General features: G+C 45.7%; 1 protein-coding gene across 2 annotated transcripts in view; it reads left to right on the plus strand.

The window, feature by feature from the left end:
• Positions 1-1,691: 1,691 nt before the first annotated feature.
• ALDH1A3 (aldehyde dehydrogenase 1 family member A3) overlaps positions 1,692-21,170 on the plus strand; it is a gene marked incomplete at its 5' end in the record, with an annotated part of 33,511 nt that continues 14,032 nt past the window's right edge. Inside the window, 7 exons of one of the 2 annotated variants that reach the window (XM_084268167.1) lie at positions 1,692-1,796; positions 5,320-5,424; positions 10,994-11,134; positions 13,316-13,445; positions 15,043-15,104; positions 17,803-17,931; positions 20,316-20,429. In XM_084268167.1, coding sequence (XP_084124293.1) covers positions 1,692-1,796; positions 5,320-5,424; positions 10,994-11,134; positions 13,316-13,445; positions 15,043-15,104; positions 17,803-17,931; positions 20,316-20,429 — 786 coding nt within the window. The remainder of the gene's footprint in view (positions 1,797-5,319; positions 5,425-10,993; positions 11,135-13,315; positions 13,446-15,042; positions 15,105-17,802; positions 17,932-20,315; positions 20,430-21,170) is intronic. The other variant, XM_084268168.1, reaches the window with a different exon arrangement.

Here is a 21,170-nt window from a genome sequence, read left to right on the forward strand (position 1 = left end):
CTGTTGTAATGCATCCCTTTATTTCCTAAGAATGTTCATCTGATTCTGCCACTGCAGACAAGGATGTTCCCATAAATTGTTTGTAGCTGAACCACTTTCCCATCAGATAATACCTTGTGGCTGCTTGGCAGGATGAGTCCTTCAGTATTGACAGTTCAACAGAAATCGATTCAGGGATCTGTCACATAAAGATACAGACTGTGGGGGGAGGGTGTGTGGAATCTTCCTTTGTGTTACTGGTGGCTCTCATGACCGAAATTAGTTTTTCACCTGGGCAGAGGACCTCCAAGAACATCCTGCAAGCTGCAGGAAGTGGGGTTTGAATCATTGGTAGTACTTTCCTTTCTGAATCAGCACTAATGCTTATGCTGCTATGATATCACAGGCTTTCTGCCTTTGGAAGTGCTGAGTATTTTTAAGCACTCTAACAGCAAAGTGCTGACTATTGCTGGGGATTACGGATTCTGTGAAACATTTTGTAAGATAACTTCTGGCATCTCGCCACTTGTTATATGGAAAATATGTTGTATTATCTTCCATGTGTGTGTGGGTGTAAGGGTGCTCCTTGTGTCCTGGCCCCCAGCCTGCCGAGACTTACACATATTTTATTCAGAATGAAGTTAAGCAATACATAATGAACTTGTTCAGGCGCAGAGCCTAGAGCTGTCACTTTAGACATGTTCCATATCCTCCAGGACTTCTTGAAAGACATCATCTTTCTTGATGTACTTGAGAACGCTACTATGAACGCTGTGCTGGAGGTTGCCTGTGCGGGACACAAGTGTGTTGGTTACTCATCGCTGCAGGAAGTTTCAGCCCAAGGTCCTAGTCCTGCCTGGGTAGGCTGAAGTCCTTTGACTGGGAGAGCCAAACGGGTCCCAGACCGCTGCATGCGCACAGGATGCGGGGGAGTTGCTGTCGGATGCTTGATTTAACCCTTCTTCCTGGACAGCGCCGGGAGGCTCTGCAGAGGCACCGAGTGAAGGACAGGGGTGAGGAAGGTGCCAGGAGTAATGGGGAAAGGCCCTTCTAGCTGGGACTAGAGGGTACAACATGGGAGTGAGGGGAGAGCCTTACGGACAACCTGCTCCCTGCCACCACACCTGGAGAGGGCAGGGGTGTTCCTGTGGAGACCCATGCCGGTGTCCTCTCGTGGCTGGCGGGTTGCAGAGGCAGCAGGTAGCGGGGGCCATGCCCTCGTCCCCCTCCCCGCTGCTGCGCCTCGCCTCGGGAGAAGCCAGTGCGGCTGCTCTGCCTGCAAGCCACGGGCTGCCTCAGAGCAGAGCGGTCTGCGGCTCTGTGGGTGTCCTCCTGCCATGGTCCTGTGGGGAGCCCAGAGAGGAGACCCGCAAGAAGCTCTGAGGGGAGCCCGCAGGGGCAGCCCGAAGGGGAGCTGGGAGAGGAGCGCTGAGAGGTGCCCCGCGGGGAGCCCGGAGGCGGCGGCGCAGCCCACTGGCGCCCCCCGGCTCGCCGGCAGCCGCGGTGCCTCGGCGGGGCGGCGCCGCCCGTTACCTGAGGACCGCGGCCGCGCGATGGGTAACGGGGCGGGGCGAGGGGGAGTGGGCGGGGACGAAGGGCGGGGCGGGACGGCGGCCAATGGGAGTGGGCGGTGGCGCCCGGCGCGAGCCGCTCTTAAGGCGGCGCCGCGGGCTGTCAGCGGTAGAGGGCGGCGCGGGCTCGACGGCGGGGCCATGGCCGCCCTCAACGGAGCCGTGGAGAACGGGCAGCCTGACAGGAAGGTGCCGCCGCTGCCGCTGCCGCGGCCGCTGCGGAGCCTGGAGGTGAAGTACACCAAGGTGAGCTGGCCAGGGGAGGGGCGGTGGGCTTTGCTGCCGTGTCGTCGATGCCTGGTGGTGGGCTCAGGCTGGCGGCAAGGCGCTGGTAGTTGTCGTGGGCGCTTTCTCCCTTGTTGCCCTCTGTAATTTGGGGTTTTCCTGCTGCTTGGGACAGCAGGCTTGTGTGGGGTGTACATGTGTTGAGTGACTGGAGCAAGCAATGGCTGTAGGGTGTCTAGAGATCTGCTGTTGCCCCAATTCCCAAAGCCCAAGAACCCCATATTGATTTTGTTTTAGAGGGGGAAGGCGCTGAGTGTTTGGTGCTGCCTCAGGTGTGTGCGGGCACCTGTCCCTGGCTGCACCGCAGGCCCTGGCTCTGACCAGCAGCAGGGCTGGTGTGTGAGGGCTGTGGTGCCATGCTGGCCTGTCCCCTCCCGCTCGCCCTGACAGCCATCTTCCCTGTGCTGTTCTTGCCAAGCCGCACAGTGAATGTGTCTTGCGTCGCGTTATCGCTCAGTGAAATCGGATTTGGATGGGGTGAGCCCAGGCAGAGGAGAGAAGGGGTTTATCGGTGAGGAAGCTGCTTGCCCAGGTTTCATTCAGCTGTCCTTGACACGAATTGCCCCTGTGGCGGGTGAGGCCCTGCTGGGAGGGGGGGTCGGTGCCAGGGTCTGGGTTTGGGCCCTGCTCAGTGTGGGGAGGGCCAGCACCTGCGGGACTGGGGCTTGTGAGAGAGCTCTGTGGTGGGACTGGGGCCACCCTATAGCTCCTGAAGACAAACGGCGTTAACACTCGTCTTCTTGGTGTCTCGCCATCCCAACAGAGCTCCTCCATGGCCTCCCTGTGGCACGAGGGCTCAGGCAGCAAGCCCACACAGACCCACACCTCTCCGCTCTCCATCGAGCTTCCCTTTTGATACTTGCTCCTGATATCTCAGATTTAACAGAAGGCCCCAGAGCTGGGTTACCCCGTCCCTCAGAGTTGAGGCTGTTGTTGGTGTGGAGCTGAGCGCCGCTGCAGAAATCCCCGCTGCCTGGCGCAGCCATAGCTCTGTGATAGCTGAGTCGCTTTTTGTTCCACAACAGCCTGACCCGCTGTCCTGTGCAGCGGGGAAAATATCCTGGCTAGTTACACTGCTAGGTGGCCTTGACTGCCATAACTTGAACTATGTGGCTGGACTGAAAGACTTGGAGGGCCTGAGTGAGCATTGTAATTACTCTTATGCTTCTGTATTAAATACTTTTTTAAAAGAGCAGAACTTGAGGTTCATTCTCTTGCACTGAGGAGTAAACAGCGCTAGCTAATCCAGTGAAGTGTTGATTTGAATTATGCATCTGAAGTACTGCAACAGATTAGCAATTAGTAGTAATCACTGGACTAGATTAATTTTTAACATCCCAAATTTATCTACTTTTTCTTTGTAAGATAAACTTGTCATTTAGCAGCAAATTGGATCTGCAGCTGCTGATTGCAGAATGGCGTAATGCTGCACAAACAGCTCTTTCCTGTGTCCAAAATGGACACAGCCATTAGGGTTCTTAAACTTCCAAATGTTCTGGTTTTTGTTATTTTTATTGTTGTGAACACTTTTAAATACTCCTTTGGGATCGGATTCTGCAGCCATGTATGTTTTAAAACACATTTTATTCTCCAGAGTTTTGCTAGAGTCTGTGCACTGAACGTGTCAAGGTAGTCTCTAAAAAGTGGTAACCAGTGTTAATTAAAAGTGTGAATTTGACACTTGAACTGATGTTCCCGGTGCATCTGAGAAAATAATGAGCAGCAGTCAGCTTTCATAAAGCTGTGAGGGGTTGTCTACAAGCTTTGAGTTTCACCAGATGTTTACAGCTGACGGCACGCTTTCCTCTGCTTCGCAGAGATTTTTTATTTTTGGTTCTACCAGTTACAGGGATGGGGGAGAGGAAAAGTTTTCAACAAAGATCTTACTTATGGAACAGCTTAATGCTTGTCATGGATGTGTGATGGAAGTGATCTGTCCACAATTTGTGTCCCAAATCCTGGGTATGAAGCATGAACGACTGATATATTCTTCTGTTTGACTATGGGCTCTGTGGTATGATTCCCAGAACGATGCCAGCATATTTGTTACATTTAAAACAGCCTGATCCTGTCATTCTCATGCTTTCCTGCTTCTAGGAATGTTGCATTCCCATCCTAGCCCTTTCACGTAGAATTAATGTTGAATGTGGAGGAAAAAACAGTGTCCCTTCCTCAGTCCTTAGCTTATGAGCATATACCTGATGCTGTAACTTTACAGTTCCTGCTGTATCTCCCAGACTTAAAATGTGATATGTTAGTGAGACACAGGGAAACTGAAGTTAAAATGTTTCTTTCTTAACAGATAATTAAAATTCAATACTTGGATAACAGAGGTAGCTTGTGAGCATTAGTGTCAGTTAATATTTCTAACACTTTATCTTTTCTTGTGGTTCCACTTGGCACCTTTTCTGGCAAAACTTTTTCTCTGTCTGTCTGAAACAGGTGGGTCCAAAAATGCAGTTTCTACACCAGTTACATCTCAGATGCTTTTTGCAGAAATAGTTGGGAGAAACTCTTTTCAAGAAAAAAAAAAAGCTGTCCAAGGAAAGAAAACTATGACCCAAAGCAGTGGGAATGCCGAATGTGAGGGATGCAACATTAATCTCCTGGTGGTGTGTAAAGACTCATAAACAAGATAGCAAATGTGGGTGACTTCCAAGTAAAAGTACTAGCTTACAGCCACTAACAGGCTACTAATAAAGATTACTTCATCTAATCTTACTGAAAGTATATTTATAAAATATAACACTGCCAAGTTAGATGGCTGTGTGGATAAGACGCATGTTGAATCAATTAATTGTATATAGGTATTCATGCTCTGTTTACAGGGAGTAACAACGCTCTAGTATTTGATGCGTTTTCAGTTACGCAACACTGGGACTGTTTGTTCTTGCTCTGGAAATGCAATATTTTGAAACACTTAAATCTTGTCACAGATGACTCCAAGTGACGTGGGAGGCTTGATCTAGCCAGTGACAAGGCATGGTGGAGTAGAACTGAGCCAGTACTTACCCTCTCTGGTCGATGCTTGAAGAGGGGGCAGAATACAAACAGCCAAGTAATGTTGTACTCTGACACTTCATTTGTAGCGTGTAACAAGGGGCTCCTTTTGCCTGAACCACACCAGTTTCTCTTGGTGTCTGCTTGCTGTTCCCATGGAGATGTATTTCAAAAACTGTCTGTTCCTCGTTGCCAAATTACGGTGTTATACTCTGTGGGCCCCATCCTCTGTTTCCCTCTTGCTCAGAACTATCTGGGTGCATGAAGGCTTTTTCATCTGTTCTCTGGCTCAGGTTCTGGTTTGGATAAATGCTGTCAGTATCACAAATAGTCTCCCTGGGAGAGAGACTGAACACACTTAACTTTGCTATCAATGGAAACTGAAGACCCTCAGGACCTTTGAGGAGTACTTATGGCTTTTTGTATTGTCTGAATTGGGTTTTTCTTTGTCCTCCCCATCCTGCTCCCCTTGCCCTCTCCTCAGATATTTATTAACAATGAATGGCACGAGTCTACAAGTGGAAAGAAGTTCCCGACCTACAACCCTTCAACGCTGGAGAAAATTTGTGACATTGAGGAAGGAGACAAGGTAAGTGTTGTTGGAAAGGCAGCACAAAGGAGAATTTCCAAGGGACTTCCATTTGAAGGGAAGCACACAGAGGAAAGTTGGATTTTAATGACAACATATATAACTAAATGGTCAGACTAAGCCAGAGGTCTGAGACACTAGATTTGCTGCTCAAGAAATACACAGGGTGGGTGGGATCAGTCTTGTCCAACTTGGTGGAGTTACTTTCCCTGATGGGAAGTGCTTTCTGAACACTGTCAGAGGAATGAGATTCAGCATTGCTTCCAGACTGGAAGGAAGCAGCCAGTCTGAGGAGATAGCAATAATGGTGTATACACAGCCCTGACAGAACTTGGGCCTCATGTTGGGAGTGGTTTATGCACAAGCTGCATGGCAGCCTGTTGGAGACAGTGAACTGAAACTCACCTTTTCTTTTTTTTTTTAACACAATCAAATAACTTGAGTGCTTGGAAATTTAAGCTCAGCCATACAAACACTGCCCACTTCCTGCTAGAGACGGGGTGTTGCTTTTCCAGTTGGTATCATGGGTTCTGGCTGGTGCAAATGTGGCAACTCTCATTTAAAACCAAACTAGTATCTCGTAAGAACTTCAGTAGTCCCTGGCCCTGGTGTGCTGTAGATTAACCTGAGATGTAACTGCTTGGGTTTGGTAACAATCAGATGTGATGCTTTTTGTCCAAAACAGCTTACTATGTATGGGCCAACTGGCCTGATCTAAGCAAAAGAGCTGGCCCGAGAGCTGGCTTTGTTTGTGTGTCATGGGAAGGTGAATCACAGCTTCTGTGCTGTACCAGGGCTTTGGCTGCTCGTTGCTGTGGGCAGCAAGTGAGGAGCAATGTGGGCTTTTCTGCCCCTATTGTGGTATCTTGGTATCTAAGCTTGTAACACTTTAAGGCCCGATGCTTGGCTTACAGCCTTGGGGATCCTTTCCTAGTAGGAGAGATAGTAGTTGAGCAGGGACAATGTGTTTTGTGGTGTTCTCTGTAGAGTACAGAGCCTGACCTTTCTGGAGCAGACTTCCTTGGCAATACAAGTCTCCAGCCTGCATGCAAATAGTGCATAAGGTAGCTGTTCTTTTTGGATGGCGCTTAAGCAGCCTCTGTTAAGAGCTATTGCCATGGGGGATCTGTGCATCCCTGGAGCAATTACAGATTGAGGCAGAACCAGACACTATGTGTAATTTCTTTATACTAACTGGGTAGGACACAACTGTGTTTAATTGCAGTGGCATGTAAACAGTGGAGTTGAAGCTAACTCTGATGCAACTGTATTTTGCTAGGCAGAAACCATGACGCTGTTATTGTTCCCTGAGCTAAGTGTCTCCTCAAGCAGTTATAAAGCATTACATGAGTATTTCAAGCCTGCTTCTTAATGACTTGTTTAAAGAAAATTGTTATGCAGAACTAAAAGGCCAGTTTTGCAGCTTGCCTCCTTGAGACTTGTTCCTGCCAGAACTCAAGGATTAATGTCAGCCCCTAGCTTACAGAAGAGTCACTGTAAACCTTCCCTTGAGGGCAGTCAGTGGAGCCCTCTGCCCGTGGATGCTCAGCATAGGTGGCTGACTCCTCAGTGCATAGAATAAGTACAGGCAGAAATGCAAGTTAGCTGTACCTTGGCTGCTGAAAACCTCTTCTATCCCTTTACATCACATTTAACAATATATTTCTTTTTTTTTTTCCCTCTAAGTACGTTTTTGTGAGGGGCTGAGTGGTATTAGACCTGGATTGGTTAGAGAGCAGTCATGGATGAGAAGCATCCCAAACTAGCTGTTTGGCTACTGATAACACTTGACCACGTCTGCCTGCATGTAGGCTGACAGCAGGACTCCACTTCCCTAGCCCTGAACAGAAATCTGCCCTCCACCTCCTCATCCATGCAGAGTTAGCCTTTGCTTAGGCTGCATGTGAGGGGTGGAAATTTGGCAGCTGATAGCTCAGTGATGACAATTTAGTGTGGTGCTAAAACTTGGCTAATGCTTTATGAGGTTAGTAGCAAAGGTTTTGCTGATTGGCTTTTCCCTTTGGTTACAGAACTGCCCTTGATGGGATAGTTGGGGGATAAAGGGAAGTCTTGCATGGAAAAAAAGCACTGAAAATAAAATTGAAAATTATTCCACTGGTTGCTTAGAGGCTTTTTTCCTCCCAAATAAGGTCTTAGTGTCCAAGTGTTTGCCAGGTTGATAATGGAGAAGGAATAAGTTTTTTCGTTAGCCCTCTGTCCCCAGTGAATAGTGGAGCTCCAGAACTTCTGATGCATCTTGGTGTTACCATGTGAAGGCAAAAATACTTACACCACTGCCCTTTCTCTGGTGCTGTTGATAACGCTTAAGTCAGGCACTCTTTCTTCTAGCAGCTTGCTAACATCCAGCAAAGACAGGGAAAAAAGGTGCTCCTTCCTCAAAGGAGTACCCAGCTCAGCTGGCTGCCACAGGTCTATCATGATCATTTCTAAGCAGTTCACTCTCCCATGCAGGTGTTTGAAAGGTTGTCAGAGGGTTTTGTTCATGGGCATTCAACCCCACCTCAGATTGCAGCAAGAGGCTGCAGTAGGAGAGTGTGTGAGTGTTACTCCCTATGGCAGACTTGCCGTGGCCTTGATAATGGTTTTGGACACTTCAGGCTGATAAGATGCTGTTTGTAGTTGGTTGGAATTTCAGCTCAAAAGTTACAGCAATGCCATATGAAGACTGTTTGGAGAGGACTTGCAGGGGAGCAGGTCAGTTCCCAACCTCTTCTGGTTGAGAAACTGGGACATGCTTGTGCCCCGTGTCAGAAAAGCGCCTTTCCAAAGATGTGCACAGTGGAGCCTTTACAAAGAAGTAATTGAATTGAAGAAAGCCAGTCTCCACTGGATGTGCTCCATCCCTGGCATGTCTCCTTATCAGCCAAACTGAAGTGGTGTTGTGCACGCTGACCCTAAAGCAGGGCAGGTTTCGATTTGCAGGTGTCTTTCCTACTCAGTCCCAGTGGGGTGATCATCACCATGCTCTGCAGCCTGCTGCTGAGGCAGGAGAGAGAAAGAGCAAGGTAGAAATGGAGCAGCAATGAGTAGAGCTTGAGGTAGGGGAGGAAGGTGGAGGAGGTGTCTTAGAACAAAGACTGGTGTGAGTTTGTTCAGGGGAAAATGGTATGCAGTTGTGTAACTGGGGGTTGTATCATAATGCAAACATCCAGGGTGGGTATGAAGGTTTGCAGGCATTTCCCAATGCTGCAGTGCTTGACTCTGCAGTCTTAATATCCTTAGTGGAGTTTTTATGTAATGGTAAATGTGTATAGATCACAGCCCAGCACCAGGATGCACAGACCTCCTCCTTGTGGTTTTGTGCACCACAGTGTGTCCCTGGCACCTTGACAGTTACGAGCCTTTGTCACGCATTGTGCCTACCTATTGCAACATGCCTGCAATGAACATGCCATTCAGACTCCACTAATGCCTAGTCATAACAGGATGGATTAAGAATGGCATTTCAGCCTTCCTGAAGAATTTCCTTGTTTTTGCTGGTCTCTCAGGCCTATTGAGGCTCTGCAGGCTTACAAGATCTCACTTGGTGGTGCTAGCCTTGAGGGTGTTTTAGGAAAGACTTGCTTGTGTGATGGTGACTGTGTTCTCTAAGCTGCTACATGTACCCAATGTGTCCAAGAAAGCAAGAATGAAGACAACTGGTATTTACAGGAGCTGCAGTGAGGGCTCAGGTGCTTTCATTTTCAGAAGATGGGGAAGACCTGGGCATGCCCTGAAGTCCTCTGCATGCATAGACATCTTGTTCCTGGGAGTGCCGGGGTGGTGGGAAGTCTCTTGGTACCAAGACAACACTGCACTGTGGCCTGTGCCACTGCAGGCCCAGTGTTCTGCATGTTGGTGCTCCCAGCCAGGTCGTGGTAGCTAATTAATTGCTGCTAAGTGAAGACTTATTTAAACTTGGCACACTTCTTGTGTTTCTTTGTTACAAAATATTGTCTTCTTTCAGACTGAGTTTTCATTGTAGCAGGCAGGATGGGGAGCACATACCTGTGCAGTGGCTGGTGGTGCCTCCTGGACTTTGATGTTCTGTTTTGAATCCAGATCAACTTAACTGAAGTGAACTGAAGGCCCATTGTGCCTGTGAGTGATGGGTTCCAGGCAGGATGTGCCTGCCTGAGCACAGTGGCTGCTCACTACCTCTGCCTCGCCAGCACCCTTGCTTGATCTGAGCCTTAAAACCCTTGTAATAGCACAAGTTTCCTCCAATTGTTTGCCCATCAGTTCCCTTATGAAAGGGTAAGGTTCTTTTCCTGGCAGTGTGGGTCAGGCTGTTTTAAAGCTGTGTAGTCCTGTAAAGGAAAGGAATCTTGACTTGCTGTTTTCTCCATGAACTTTTGCTATAAGAAGACAACGTGTCTTCCCATAACATTGTTCTTGGTTGAGCACCACACACTTTGCCATGAGAGGAGAATGGCCAGACACTGTTGAATCAGTGCAGAGGCTTTCTTTGTAATTATATCCAGACAAGACTTGAGATAAGACATAAATGAGACCAACTGGTGAAGTGCTGTGAGGAACAATCAAGGCCTGAAACTCTCTGTCCAAGTTCTCCATCAGCTGAAGTGTGGCAGGGGCTGTGCCAGACATTACGCAGAGCAGGATTCAGTCCAAAGCCAGGGTGAAATATGCTTTATGTATGCTTGGGGTACAGCCTTGGCCTCGTGGATGTTGATGGCAGTGTTCCCATTGACTTCACTGGGTTATGAGGTTGCCCTTAGCTTCATTTTTTTAATCAATGTATGTGGGAAGAAGGGAGGAGTCCAGGGTATACTGTGGCCAAGGCAAATGCATTAAGCTTCCTTCTCAGGGTGGGGGAGAGAGAGGGAATTTGCTGCCTACCTGAGTAGTAACTTGGATAAATAAGATTAGATTTGGTCCAGTGCATGGCAAAGCAGCTCGGAGGCAAAGGGAGACTGGCCCCAACTCTGTGTGGGTGAAATGCCTTAGAGCACTGAACAGCAAAACCCTTCCTACCTGGTAGAAGTGTTCTAGAAATGTGACCTAGGATCCAAGGGAGCTGTTACTGTTGTGGGTTCCAATGGGACTGAATTCAGCCCACTGAATCCCACAGTGGGATCTGGGCCGTGATTGTTCTGGATAAAACTACGATCTCTCTTGTGTGGGACTCTCCTTCCTACACTTGTTCAGAGGGAGATGATTCATTCAGGCCAATGGCCTGTCAAGCTTAGGGGAGCTGTAATGGGAACAGAATTGGAATCTGGTTTCTCTGTCTTCCTTGAGTGTCACTTACATCTGGTATTGGCAGGAACACGATTCTGGATTATTGTATAAACAAACCGGTTGCATAAAATTACTGTAGAAAGACCTAATTGGTACTCACATCCCAAGGTTGTTTGAGCTCAGGCCAAACCCAGAACTTGTTGCAGGATTGGGTCCAAGTCCAGGAGTAAAATGGAAATGGTTTTGCCAGACAGCTTGGTTTTAGCCACCACAGAAATATCCAGGAAGCAGCATGGTGAGATTTCTGTGCTGTTGTCCAGTTCTGTCCTTGTTAACCAAAGGTTTTCTTGTTCTGTGGCTGCTCCAGCCTGATGTGGATAATGCAGTGGAAGCAGCGAAGGCAGCATTCCAGAGGGGCTCTCCATGGAGACAGATGGATGCCCTAAGCAGGGGACGACTCCTGCACAAGCTGGCTGATCTTCTTGAGCGGGACAGAGTCATCCTGGCAGTAAGTACCATGATGGGTAAGAGGTGATAAACCAGTGAGATGGTTGACTGATAACTCAGCTCCAACCCTCTGAATTCTGTAGCATCCATATCTACCTAATGTGCTTCTTTTCTCTCCCTCTATGAAGGGCAGAAGAGTCCATGCAGGAGTCATGGCTTATCTTCCTCATTCTGCAGGATGATTTCATGGGCCTTGGAAAGAACCTGTTCTTCTATATAGTTGACTTCTCTAAAGTCTTAGCTAGCTGTGGGAGTATTTACAGATATTAATACTTAAATTTTCAAAGCAATAAACACATTTTTCTTAGTTTCACAGTCACCAGTGTTCATAGCTGCCTCCTGGTTATTATCTTAAAAAAAAAAACTAAACAAAGAAAACCAAAACGAACAACAACAAAAACCAGAAACCCCACAAACCACCATAACTGACTCAATCCTTCTTTATTACAAAAATACAAGGCCAGTTTTGACTTATTTGCAAATTGTTTCCCCTAAAATGGGGGGCTGGAAAGAGAATCTTTCTCTTGCTGGACGTCATCCAAAGTTTACAATGTGTGTTAAGTGGGAACTGTTTCTTTCCCTACTTGTTTTCCTGAGCCAGTACATTCCTCTTTATAGCCATGAAGCTGCGTTAACTTGGACTTCTGCACTGAAGAACTGTTGCTAATGATTCCCCATCCTGTCCTGAAGGAGTCCTTCTGGTGCAGAACAAGGGGAATAGGACCCAAGCTAAAACGTGCTGCAGTTGGTAAAGCCTTCAGACTCTGTGGGCCTTGGGCACCTTTCCAAATTGTGCTCACAGCTCCTAGCATCTCTCAGCTTCAAGCTGCTCTCAGTCCACACCTAAGATCTCAGACCTGCATGCTCACTGGTTCAATGCTGCACTTTGACTCTGCTTATCTCCAGTGGAATGGCATTTATGACATTTAGTGCTGTTAGATGTTTAAGGTCCTGAGCTGATGTCTCACTGAGGTCAGTAAGACTTAACCTATGTGGGGTGTCCTTAGGACCTTGTAGTTGCATCACTGTTTTGAGCTTCGTCTCTGTCCAAAAATATGTCTCTTAACACATGATAGATTCCACTTTCAGTAGAGCAAAACCAAAAAAATCCAGGTCTAAGGGCAGTTCAGACCAGCAAATAAAAGAATGAAATATGTGTGTATGAACAGCCTGTTATTCAGTGGACCCTCCTTGTTCCGTAAGCTTTCTGCTGCCCTTCTAATCTGAGAAGGCTTGTTTGGCATTGTTATTTTCACTGCAGAAAACCAGCCATGGCTGCCTTGGCTGCATGCTAAGCAATGACTTATAAAAATCAGTTGTTTTAGCAGACAGAGTGGATAACAATCCTAGTCATTCCACAGGGAATGTCTGCTCGAGTGCTGTTTGGACCCTAATGTCTGTGGAAGATGACAGGGTATGACTTCATATGTAAACAAAGCTGTTTCAATCTACCAAGGGATAGTACTTCCTTTATGGATGTGCTGGCCATTTGAGCCAATATCCCATTTAATGGCCTGAGTAGAGAACAAAGCATTCACTGAGCTAATGTCCACAGCAGTGAGAAGGACGCAGGCTGGGACTGGACTTCATTTAGAATGGCTCAGCATCAGCCCAGCTTTAGCACAGCAGTTTCTCCCTTGCCTTAGTCTCAGCACAGATCTTAACCCAAAGGTTACTTTACCAGAACTCCATAAAAAATGTGGTTTCTATCATCCTGTGGACAAAAGAGACTTTTCAGAGGCTGGTTTTAGGTCTATGAAGTAGAAAAAAAAGAGAGTTCTAAATAAGAGGAAAGTGGATCTGACTGATTTCAGTGACACCATCTGGAATCCAGAACATCTGCGTTGGAGGGTCAGTTGCGGTGAAGTCATGACACACATCATTTCTGACCAGTGCCCCAGGCCCCAGCCCTGTATTCCACCCACAACCACCTTCTGGGGGCTCTTGGAAGATGTGCTTTCATTGCAGTCACTGAACAAAGCAACTCCTGTATGTGGGCTATTGGGTCTTGTCTCCTATATTTGCATTATCAAGCTTCTTCATTAAATGTAAGGGGAGGGAAGGAAGGCCCATGTCTGCAGCACAAGGCAAAATAAAATGGAGGAGTTGCTCTAGAAGTTATTTTTTAAGGAAAAAAAACACTGACTTGTCTGACAGTGCATGTAATTTGGGTTTTTTTTAGACTCTGGAAACAATGGACACAGGCAAACCTTTTCTGCAGGCGTATTTCGTCGACCTGGAAGGCTGCATAAAAACACTCCGTTACTACGCAGGATGGGCTGATAAAATTCAGGGCAGAACTATCCCAGTGGGTAAGTTCCTTCAGACCCAGTTTCAGAGCTTGGGATGGGACCTGCCTCTGGGAGGGCAGGAGGGAGATGCTTCTGACAACCTGCAAAAATAACCTTTCTGTTCTGGGATGCATTTTCATTAGATGTGTTTCAAGATTTAAACTAATGTGAGAACAATGTGAATGCCTGGATAGATCTCTAGAACATAATGCATGGGCTGCTTTTGTCATTTTTAAACAGAGAAACATTTTTGCATTTAAATTTAGACTAGTTCTTAAAGAAAAAAAAAACAAACCACGCATCATATGGAAGTTTATTGATTAGATATCACTGGAATAAATTCAGATACCAGAGAGTGAAAGGACAGAGGTTTCTAGGGGTGATTCTATGAAGGCAGCAGAGATTGTGCTGCCCTAGATGCCACAGACATGGGGTGGAGGGTTGATGTAGAATCCACCAGTGCCTCCCACCTCATTGACATTCCCACATCCCTGAAAATACTGGTTCACAAATGTTTGGAGAGACTCTTACTGAAGAGAAGGTTCGAGATCTTGACTCCTCTTAGGAGCCAAAGTGCTGAGCTCTTGGAGGGACTCTGTCAAGTCTTCTGACACTTGAAAGAAATTTTTCAAAACATTTCCTAGGCCACAGAAGCAGAGTGGTCACACTGCACAGCTGTGATAGGGACAGAGGATGCTTTGGTTCAGATATAAGTTCAAATACAGTTTTGGGGTGAACAAGTTAAGACAATGGAGGTCCATGTGGCACACTAAGTGTTATGGTGCATTTTCAAAATCAGCCTGTTTTGTCCCTGTGTGAGGGTGATCACTGAGACTGCATGAAGGACAGGCACTGCAGACAAAAATGAGACGCCAGGGGGAAAGGCTCTGAAGAGCTGAATTAGTTTAACCTGTGCCATTAGCAAAGGGAGTCATATAAACTGAGATCTGTCACCCTCATTCAGAGTAACAGGAAGCTTTCCTGGCCTAGCTCATTGGTCTTGATTTGAGATCACTTACAAAAACTGTAATTAGAAATGTTCATGTCTTCTGTCAGACCTTCCCAATGAAACTAGGTTTTCATCAAGAATTAATTTGTAAGTAAAAACGTCCCTCCTGCTTTCTCTTTGCAAAAGTAATCACAGTATTTTAAGATGAATGGTATTGCTTCCTGTTATTTTTTACCACAGTGCAATTCCTATAACACTGCATATGATTCCCATACAGAATGGACTTAAAAACTCCCCCTCAGGGAAAGAAGTGCTTTGTTTCTTTCAACAGGACACAATCTGAATTGAATTTGTGCTTGCTCTTCAGTGTGGGAGGGAGCTATCCTCCATTTTAGCCTCAGCACAGGGAGACTGCAGAAGGAATTGAACCCCTGTTTTGTAAAGGATCCACTGTGAACATGAGCAGTGTTTGGGTTTTGAGCTAACACAAGACCTGTTCTGAAACAGATCTTCATCCACCTGGAACATCCCAGGGGCATGAGTTATGATGAACAGGTTCTTTGGCTAATATGATTTTAGTTCTGTCCCCAACCTGTTACCATGCAGTTTTCTGTCTTTCTGTGGAAGCAAGGATTTTTGACTGTTTGTCTTTATTTTTTTGTCTTGCAGATGAAAATTTTGTCTGCTTCACCAGGCATGAACCAATGGGTGTCTGTGGAGCTATAACTCCAGTAAGTAACAGTGATGGTGCCCTGCATCTGCCTTAGAACTGGGTGAAGTACATGTGCACACCCCATCTCACTCTGCAGCCATTTGCTCCCTAGTTAAGCACAGCTGTTCTGCAGGGAACTCCCATCTCAGATCCCTGATGTAGTTTCTTGGTTTACCCCCATGCCAATTGCTCTTGGCAACACCAAGGCCTCTGCAGTGGAAGGGTGGGTCTCCTGATCAGATGCTCTGTTCTTCTCCAAAGCTGACACCAGTCACCAGAGACCAGTCAGAGCTCTCTGACTCTTGCATTGCTGGGACAACCATCTTTTTGCTGCCTACCACTGATGCATAGTTTTGAGTTTTAAATCATAGCCACCATTAATAACCCCTGGCTGTTCTCTGAACTTTCTGTGATTAAATCTTTCTTTTCCTTAATGTCTTGTTCTCTGCTGAGGGGACAGTGTGCCTAGTTCTTGAAATAACTCCAGTTTAGTGTGTTGCTTGCTCTGTTTAAACAGACAGCCAGGAAGACTTTACAACTACATGGGAGACATAGTTTGTTCCTGCCTGGTTGTAAAATGCTTTGAACGTGGTCTCCTACAGGCCATGAAGCAAATGGTGGTGTGCCAAGATTCTCTGTTTGGATACGTGGATCAGTAAGAGCCCATAGAATAGCTTTACCTTTGGGATAAGGTTATGTGAGAGCCAGAGAGAAATGCCTGCGGGGTATTGGATTTTCTGGACCCTGGGAATATCAGGTCTGGACCAGTTCCCAAAGATACCTGGGAAAATTCTTCTTTTTTCTTCCTCAGGACTGAGCCCACATCCCCAGTGATAGGTGGTACGGTCTGTTCAGCAATGTCAGGGTGAGGCAAAGTGGGAGGTGGTCAGTGCTAGTTATCGTGTTTGGCTCAATGAATTCTGGGCAGCTTTTCTGTCTGAACGAGCAATGTGACTGTGAGCAACTAGAATTTGTGACTTAGGATCAAAACATCAGGTTCCTCACCTTGATCACCAAATACAAGGTATCTCCCTGTCATGCTTCAGCCAGTTTTGGCACTTAGCACTGCTTTTGGAAGCTATTTCTTTACAAACCTACATGTAGGATGCTTTGGAGGACCACTATACTGGGAAGCAGTGGGACTTCTGGTATTTCAGGTTGACCTTACATCAGCCATAAATACAATAGAAAGTACAGAACCAACTTTGACTCCAGTTCAACATTGTGTTTGTGAACAGGATGAGTGGAGTCAACAAAACCACATCTGTCTTCAGTTCACTTCTTAGAACAAATCTCCTCCATTTTTTTTTCCAGTTTGATCTCTAACACCAACAGTCTGTGGGTTTGTATATTCTGATTTGATTTAAAGAGTTTATGTCACTCTTCTGCATGTGTCTTCCTAGACCTATTATCAATTCTCTCTTTTTCCTTAGGCTTGATTAACATTCTTAGCAAGGGAAGTTTTTAGCAAGTGCAGCTTATGACTGACCTTTACCCCAACACAATATCATGAGGCAGCCCTGGAGTCCTTTGGTGTTACTTTCACCGGCCATTCTGTAAGGGAAGGCTCCTGATTGAGTTATGTCATGCTCTGAAAGTGTGGAGAAGTAGGCATGGATGGCTCAAGCTGCAAAGTGAAGCCTCCAAGAAGGCATAGGAGAAAAAGACAAACTGTCCAATTATGGGATGTGGCCATTGGAGAAGATCACTGAAATGAAACAGGTCTGAGAAGGAGGAAGAGGCAAGCTGAAGAATAGCACATTAGAGTGCGTTCTGCTTTGTCTCAGGGCTGCTGGGTTAGAACAGAACTCATCTCTTAAAAGCTACACTGCTAATTTATTTCTAAGTGTGAATTTGTGGATTCCTAACATATTTGGCTTCTTTGTCGATAGCTGAAGGCCCTTGGCATGAGTTTTGACAAGAAGTCCCCGTACTGTTGGCCTGCTTCCATCATCCCTAAAGCAGCATTAATTATTTTTAATGAAGAAATCCTTTCTGCTGCCAAATGACCTCTCTGAGATTCAGTGTGAGCTAGATTTTCCAGTTCTTGCTTAGGCTCCAAGATCTACAAATACATATGACCATGAGAGAGATTAGCACAGAGGAAACTGATGTGGACTGCTTCCTAATTCCAAATAAGAAAACTAATTGGAAAGGAGCAATTTACAATTTGAAAGGAGGAGTGTAAGACCTCCCCTGATTTCCACGACTGAACAACCCACTGCAGTTTCCTCGTTATAAACCTGGAACTGAATGACATCGTGTAACTCCTCATTACTCAGCCTGTTCCTAACACTGAAAAATTGAGGGGTTTATTTTGATGAGCAGTTGCACCATATCATTCCCCCACATACAGACATTGTACAAAAGGGATTTATCAGAACACCCCCTCTGACACACGGCTCCTGTGAGCAGCTGAAATCCTGTACAAAGTGTGATCAGACTCCTGTAAAGAATGAGGTCACATTATGCAGAGGTTTGTCCAGCTTCCAAGGATTAGTTTGAGGAGAGGCAGCAATATTTGGGATCTTTCAGGAATTAAAGAAGTTATACTCCATAGTCCAAGCAAACACAGTACTATAAGGAGCCACTTCTCTTTGTGGCTGTCCTCCTGATTGCTTCTTTCTCCCTTGGCGGTGTGACGGTGGGTAAAATGCTGTGGGGAAGTGAGGAGGTGACTGTGCCAGGCTGATCTGACCAGCTTTGTGTTCTCACAGTGGAACTTCCCATTGCTAATGCTGGTTTGGAAGATGGCACCGGCGCTGTGCTGTGGAAACACTTTGGTTATTAAGCCAGCTGAACAAACTCCTCTCACATCACTGTACGTTGGCTCACTGATCAAGGAGGTAAGGAAATCTGAACATCCTGTGTAGGTACTGTTCTTTTAAGGTCCTAAGCAAGATGGTATTTTGAATTTGTTGTTCAGGTTTTTATATTTTAAAGATGTTACAGCCTCAGAGAGGAAAGCAAGAACCAACCTCTGTGTTCAGCCTTTTCCTTCAAAGGCCTTTGTGACTGCTGGTGGCTGGCTGGGGAATAGCAAAGATCACGAAACCTGTAGACTTTTGTCCTTTCTCCAGAAGCTGCAGGGAGTAAAAATAATGCTTTTATTCCCCTGCCTTGTCTTCCCCTCTCCCAAAAGAAGGAAAGACTACTGCTCAGTTTTATTAGGCAGTAGGATGAAAAAGTGGGATTAGACTGTAGTGTTATATTTATCTAGGTTGAATTATCCCACTTAAAAATGGTACAGAGTGCCATGGGAAACAATTCTTCATCATTTCTGTGGTTAGCAGGACACTTTATCTATGTCTGGCCTGTAAAGCCAACTGGATACTAACATAAAGGGAAGATTGTATGTTAGGATTTCAAAATGTTGATTTAGGGCTTTGCAGGTAGGATCTCAGTTGCCCTCAGACCACTTAATCATACCAAGGTGGTGGGAGGTGCACAGTACCTTCCAGCATGGGTCAGTGCATCAGCTCTCTATGTCTATGACTAATTGTAAGGAAAACTATAGGTGTTGTAGATATGCTTTTGCCTTTCAGCTGGAAAGTGTTTGCTAGGCTCAGTCAAATGATGATGATTTTTGTCTGTTCTTGGTTTAGCCTGGGAGAAAACAGGATATATTAATAACGGACACTCCTCCGTCAGGAAAGGCAGTGGAAAAAAACTACCTGTTAAGTATCTTCTGCAGTTAATTGACTTCATAAGATTACACAAGATGAGTGAGCATAGGCTACAGTTTTCATGACTTCTAGTTAGCCCTGACACACAACTGCTTTTTTCACTCTGACATATAGCTCCCCAAACACAGGCATAGCAATCCCCCTCAAAAAAATCAGTTCTCATGAAATTAACTTTTTGAAGTTGAATTTCTAAGCTGCCTTTTTCTCCCAGTTGTCCTTGAAGTGTGAGTAAAGTAGAATAATTTTTAAGATGCTCCTTTTTCCTCCCAAAATTATCTAAATTCTTTGCAGTTTTTCAGAAGAATAAGTTAAACTTCTTTTTTTTTTTTCATCTTTAAAAGGATTCAGAAGATGTTAACACACAAGCAAACTACATGTTAAGTTCAATGAAACAATTTTGAGCCAATCAAAATATTTTGGCTTTCATTTTTGCTGAAAAATAGAAAAAAACTGTTTGGCTCAGGGTGACCTGAACCAATTTTCTGTTTCCTTGTGGCTTTGTTGCTGACTCCAAACACCATTACTTGCGCAGTTTGACATGCAGTATTTTCTTGAAAACTCATTAGCCAAGATGCAAACTCTTATTAAACTCACTTTTATCATTGTTACATCCACAGAAAAAATCAGACTTTCTAATTTATGAAAAGAAAAAATAGGGAGGGGGAGTCTTATGAAGATAACTTGTTGCCAGATGGGGCAGGAGCAATTAATTCCTGTTTTTTTCTGCAACAGGAAGGAGCAACTGCATTTACTGAGATTTTTTTTTTACCTAAAAAAGCAACAAGAAATGAAGTAAATGTTTGATATCCTGCAATTCCGTTGTTAGAAAATACAGGAAAAACAGCCTTGTGCAATCAGTAGTAGGGGAGGGCTACCCTAGAAGAGCATAATCCTTGAAACTCTTGTTTCAGGAAATAAAAACAGACCAGTAAGTCCTGCACTTCTCCTCGCACTAGAATTTCACCTAAAGTTTTGCCATTTGTCTCTTTTGGCAAAACTACTAGTTGGCTAATCTAGGTTGTAAATGTGGTGGAAACTGGCATATGTCTGTTACCATCTGCTCTTGTATTCCTGTTTTATTAGCCCCATCATCTAGTGAGGTTTTACTGACTCCTTAATCCCTCTGGCCCCTGAAGAACCACAAATGTCAACCTTTGTTCAAAACAAACTTTCATTCAGTTACCCCTTGGCTCCAGCTGCGCAGCAGTAGCTGGGGGCCAAGTTTGGCCAAAAGACTTGCTCTCTTTTGACTTGAAGCTGGGACTCCTCCAAGAATTCTTACTGAAACTTGGCATTTCCAAAGCATGGCTGCTACTTTCACCCACGTCTACTCCAGCTGGTAACACGCAACCATGTTACTGGGGAATCTGGAGAACGGTGATGTATCTGGTATAAGCTCCTTATCTGCAACTCTCAGTCCTTCATTACAAGGAATATAGTGCAACTAATGCAAGCAGCTGGGGAACTGAACTGCACTCTCATGCAGATCAGCTCCGGGGTGCTCAAAAATCTCTCTACAGAGCTGTATCTAACCTCTGTTTTAGGTGGGTTTCCCTCCAGGTGTGGTGAACATAGTGCCAGGCTATGGCCCCACAGCTGGAGCTGCCATTTCTACCCATCACAGCATTGACAAAATTGCTTTTACTGGATCAACAAAGGTAGGTGATGGATTTTTTTTTTTATAAAACACCTGCTCTTCCTCTTAGCATTCTATTCTAAAACTCCCACCTGCATAAGACTGGAGCAGTGATTTCTATATAGCCAACATCATTTTCCATCATATTCCATGTGGCAGGATTTCTTGGAAATGTTTGGGGTTGGTCTAATTCAGGTCCTTGTGCTGGGTTTTGCCAAACTGCCACGTTTGTGCAAGAGCTGTAATAGATGCTCTGACATGAGGTAAGACAGTCTACAGGGGAGGCTAGCAGCAACTTAACGTCATGTCATTGACCCGATGGACCTTCTGGGCAAGTTTGTCTGCTAGTCCTGCCCTGCAAACATGTGCACCTGGTAAACATGTCAGTCAGAGCCCTGAACAATTCTTCCTTGGCTTTAGTTACCTCTGAGGAACTAGGACTTAAATAAAAACATGGCCCCGTGCCCAAGGCTTCCTCTGCTGACGTGGATGGGATTAACACCTGAGCTTCTTTTGAGACTGCACAGGAAGGGACCTTCGATTCAGTTGTTGTTTTCCCTGCAGCTGCCTTGCTTAAGAGAGGGGTGGAAGTGAGACCTCTGCACTATCAGACATCTATAGCCATCCTCTTCTGTATCTGTATGGGGGAAAGGAGTGCATGGTTTGGCCTGCTTCACGAATTGAGCAGAGCTGTGACATGCAAACATATTTGTCTCCAGTAATGGCTGGTGAAAATTCTCACACTAAAGCTTGGTTAGAAACA

Source organism: Gallinula chloropus, assembly GCF_964237585.1.
Source record: "Gallinula chloropus genome assembly, chromosome: 9".
Taxonomy (NCBI): Eukaryota; Metazoa; Chordata; class Aves; order Gruiformes; family Rallidae; genus Gallinula; species Gallinula chloropus.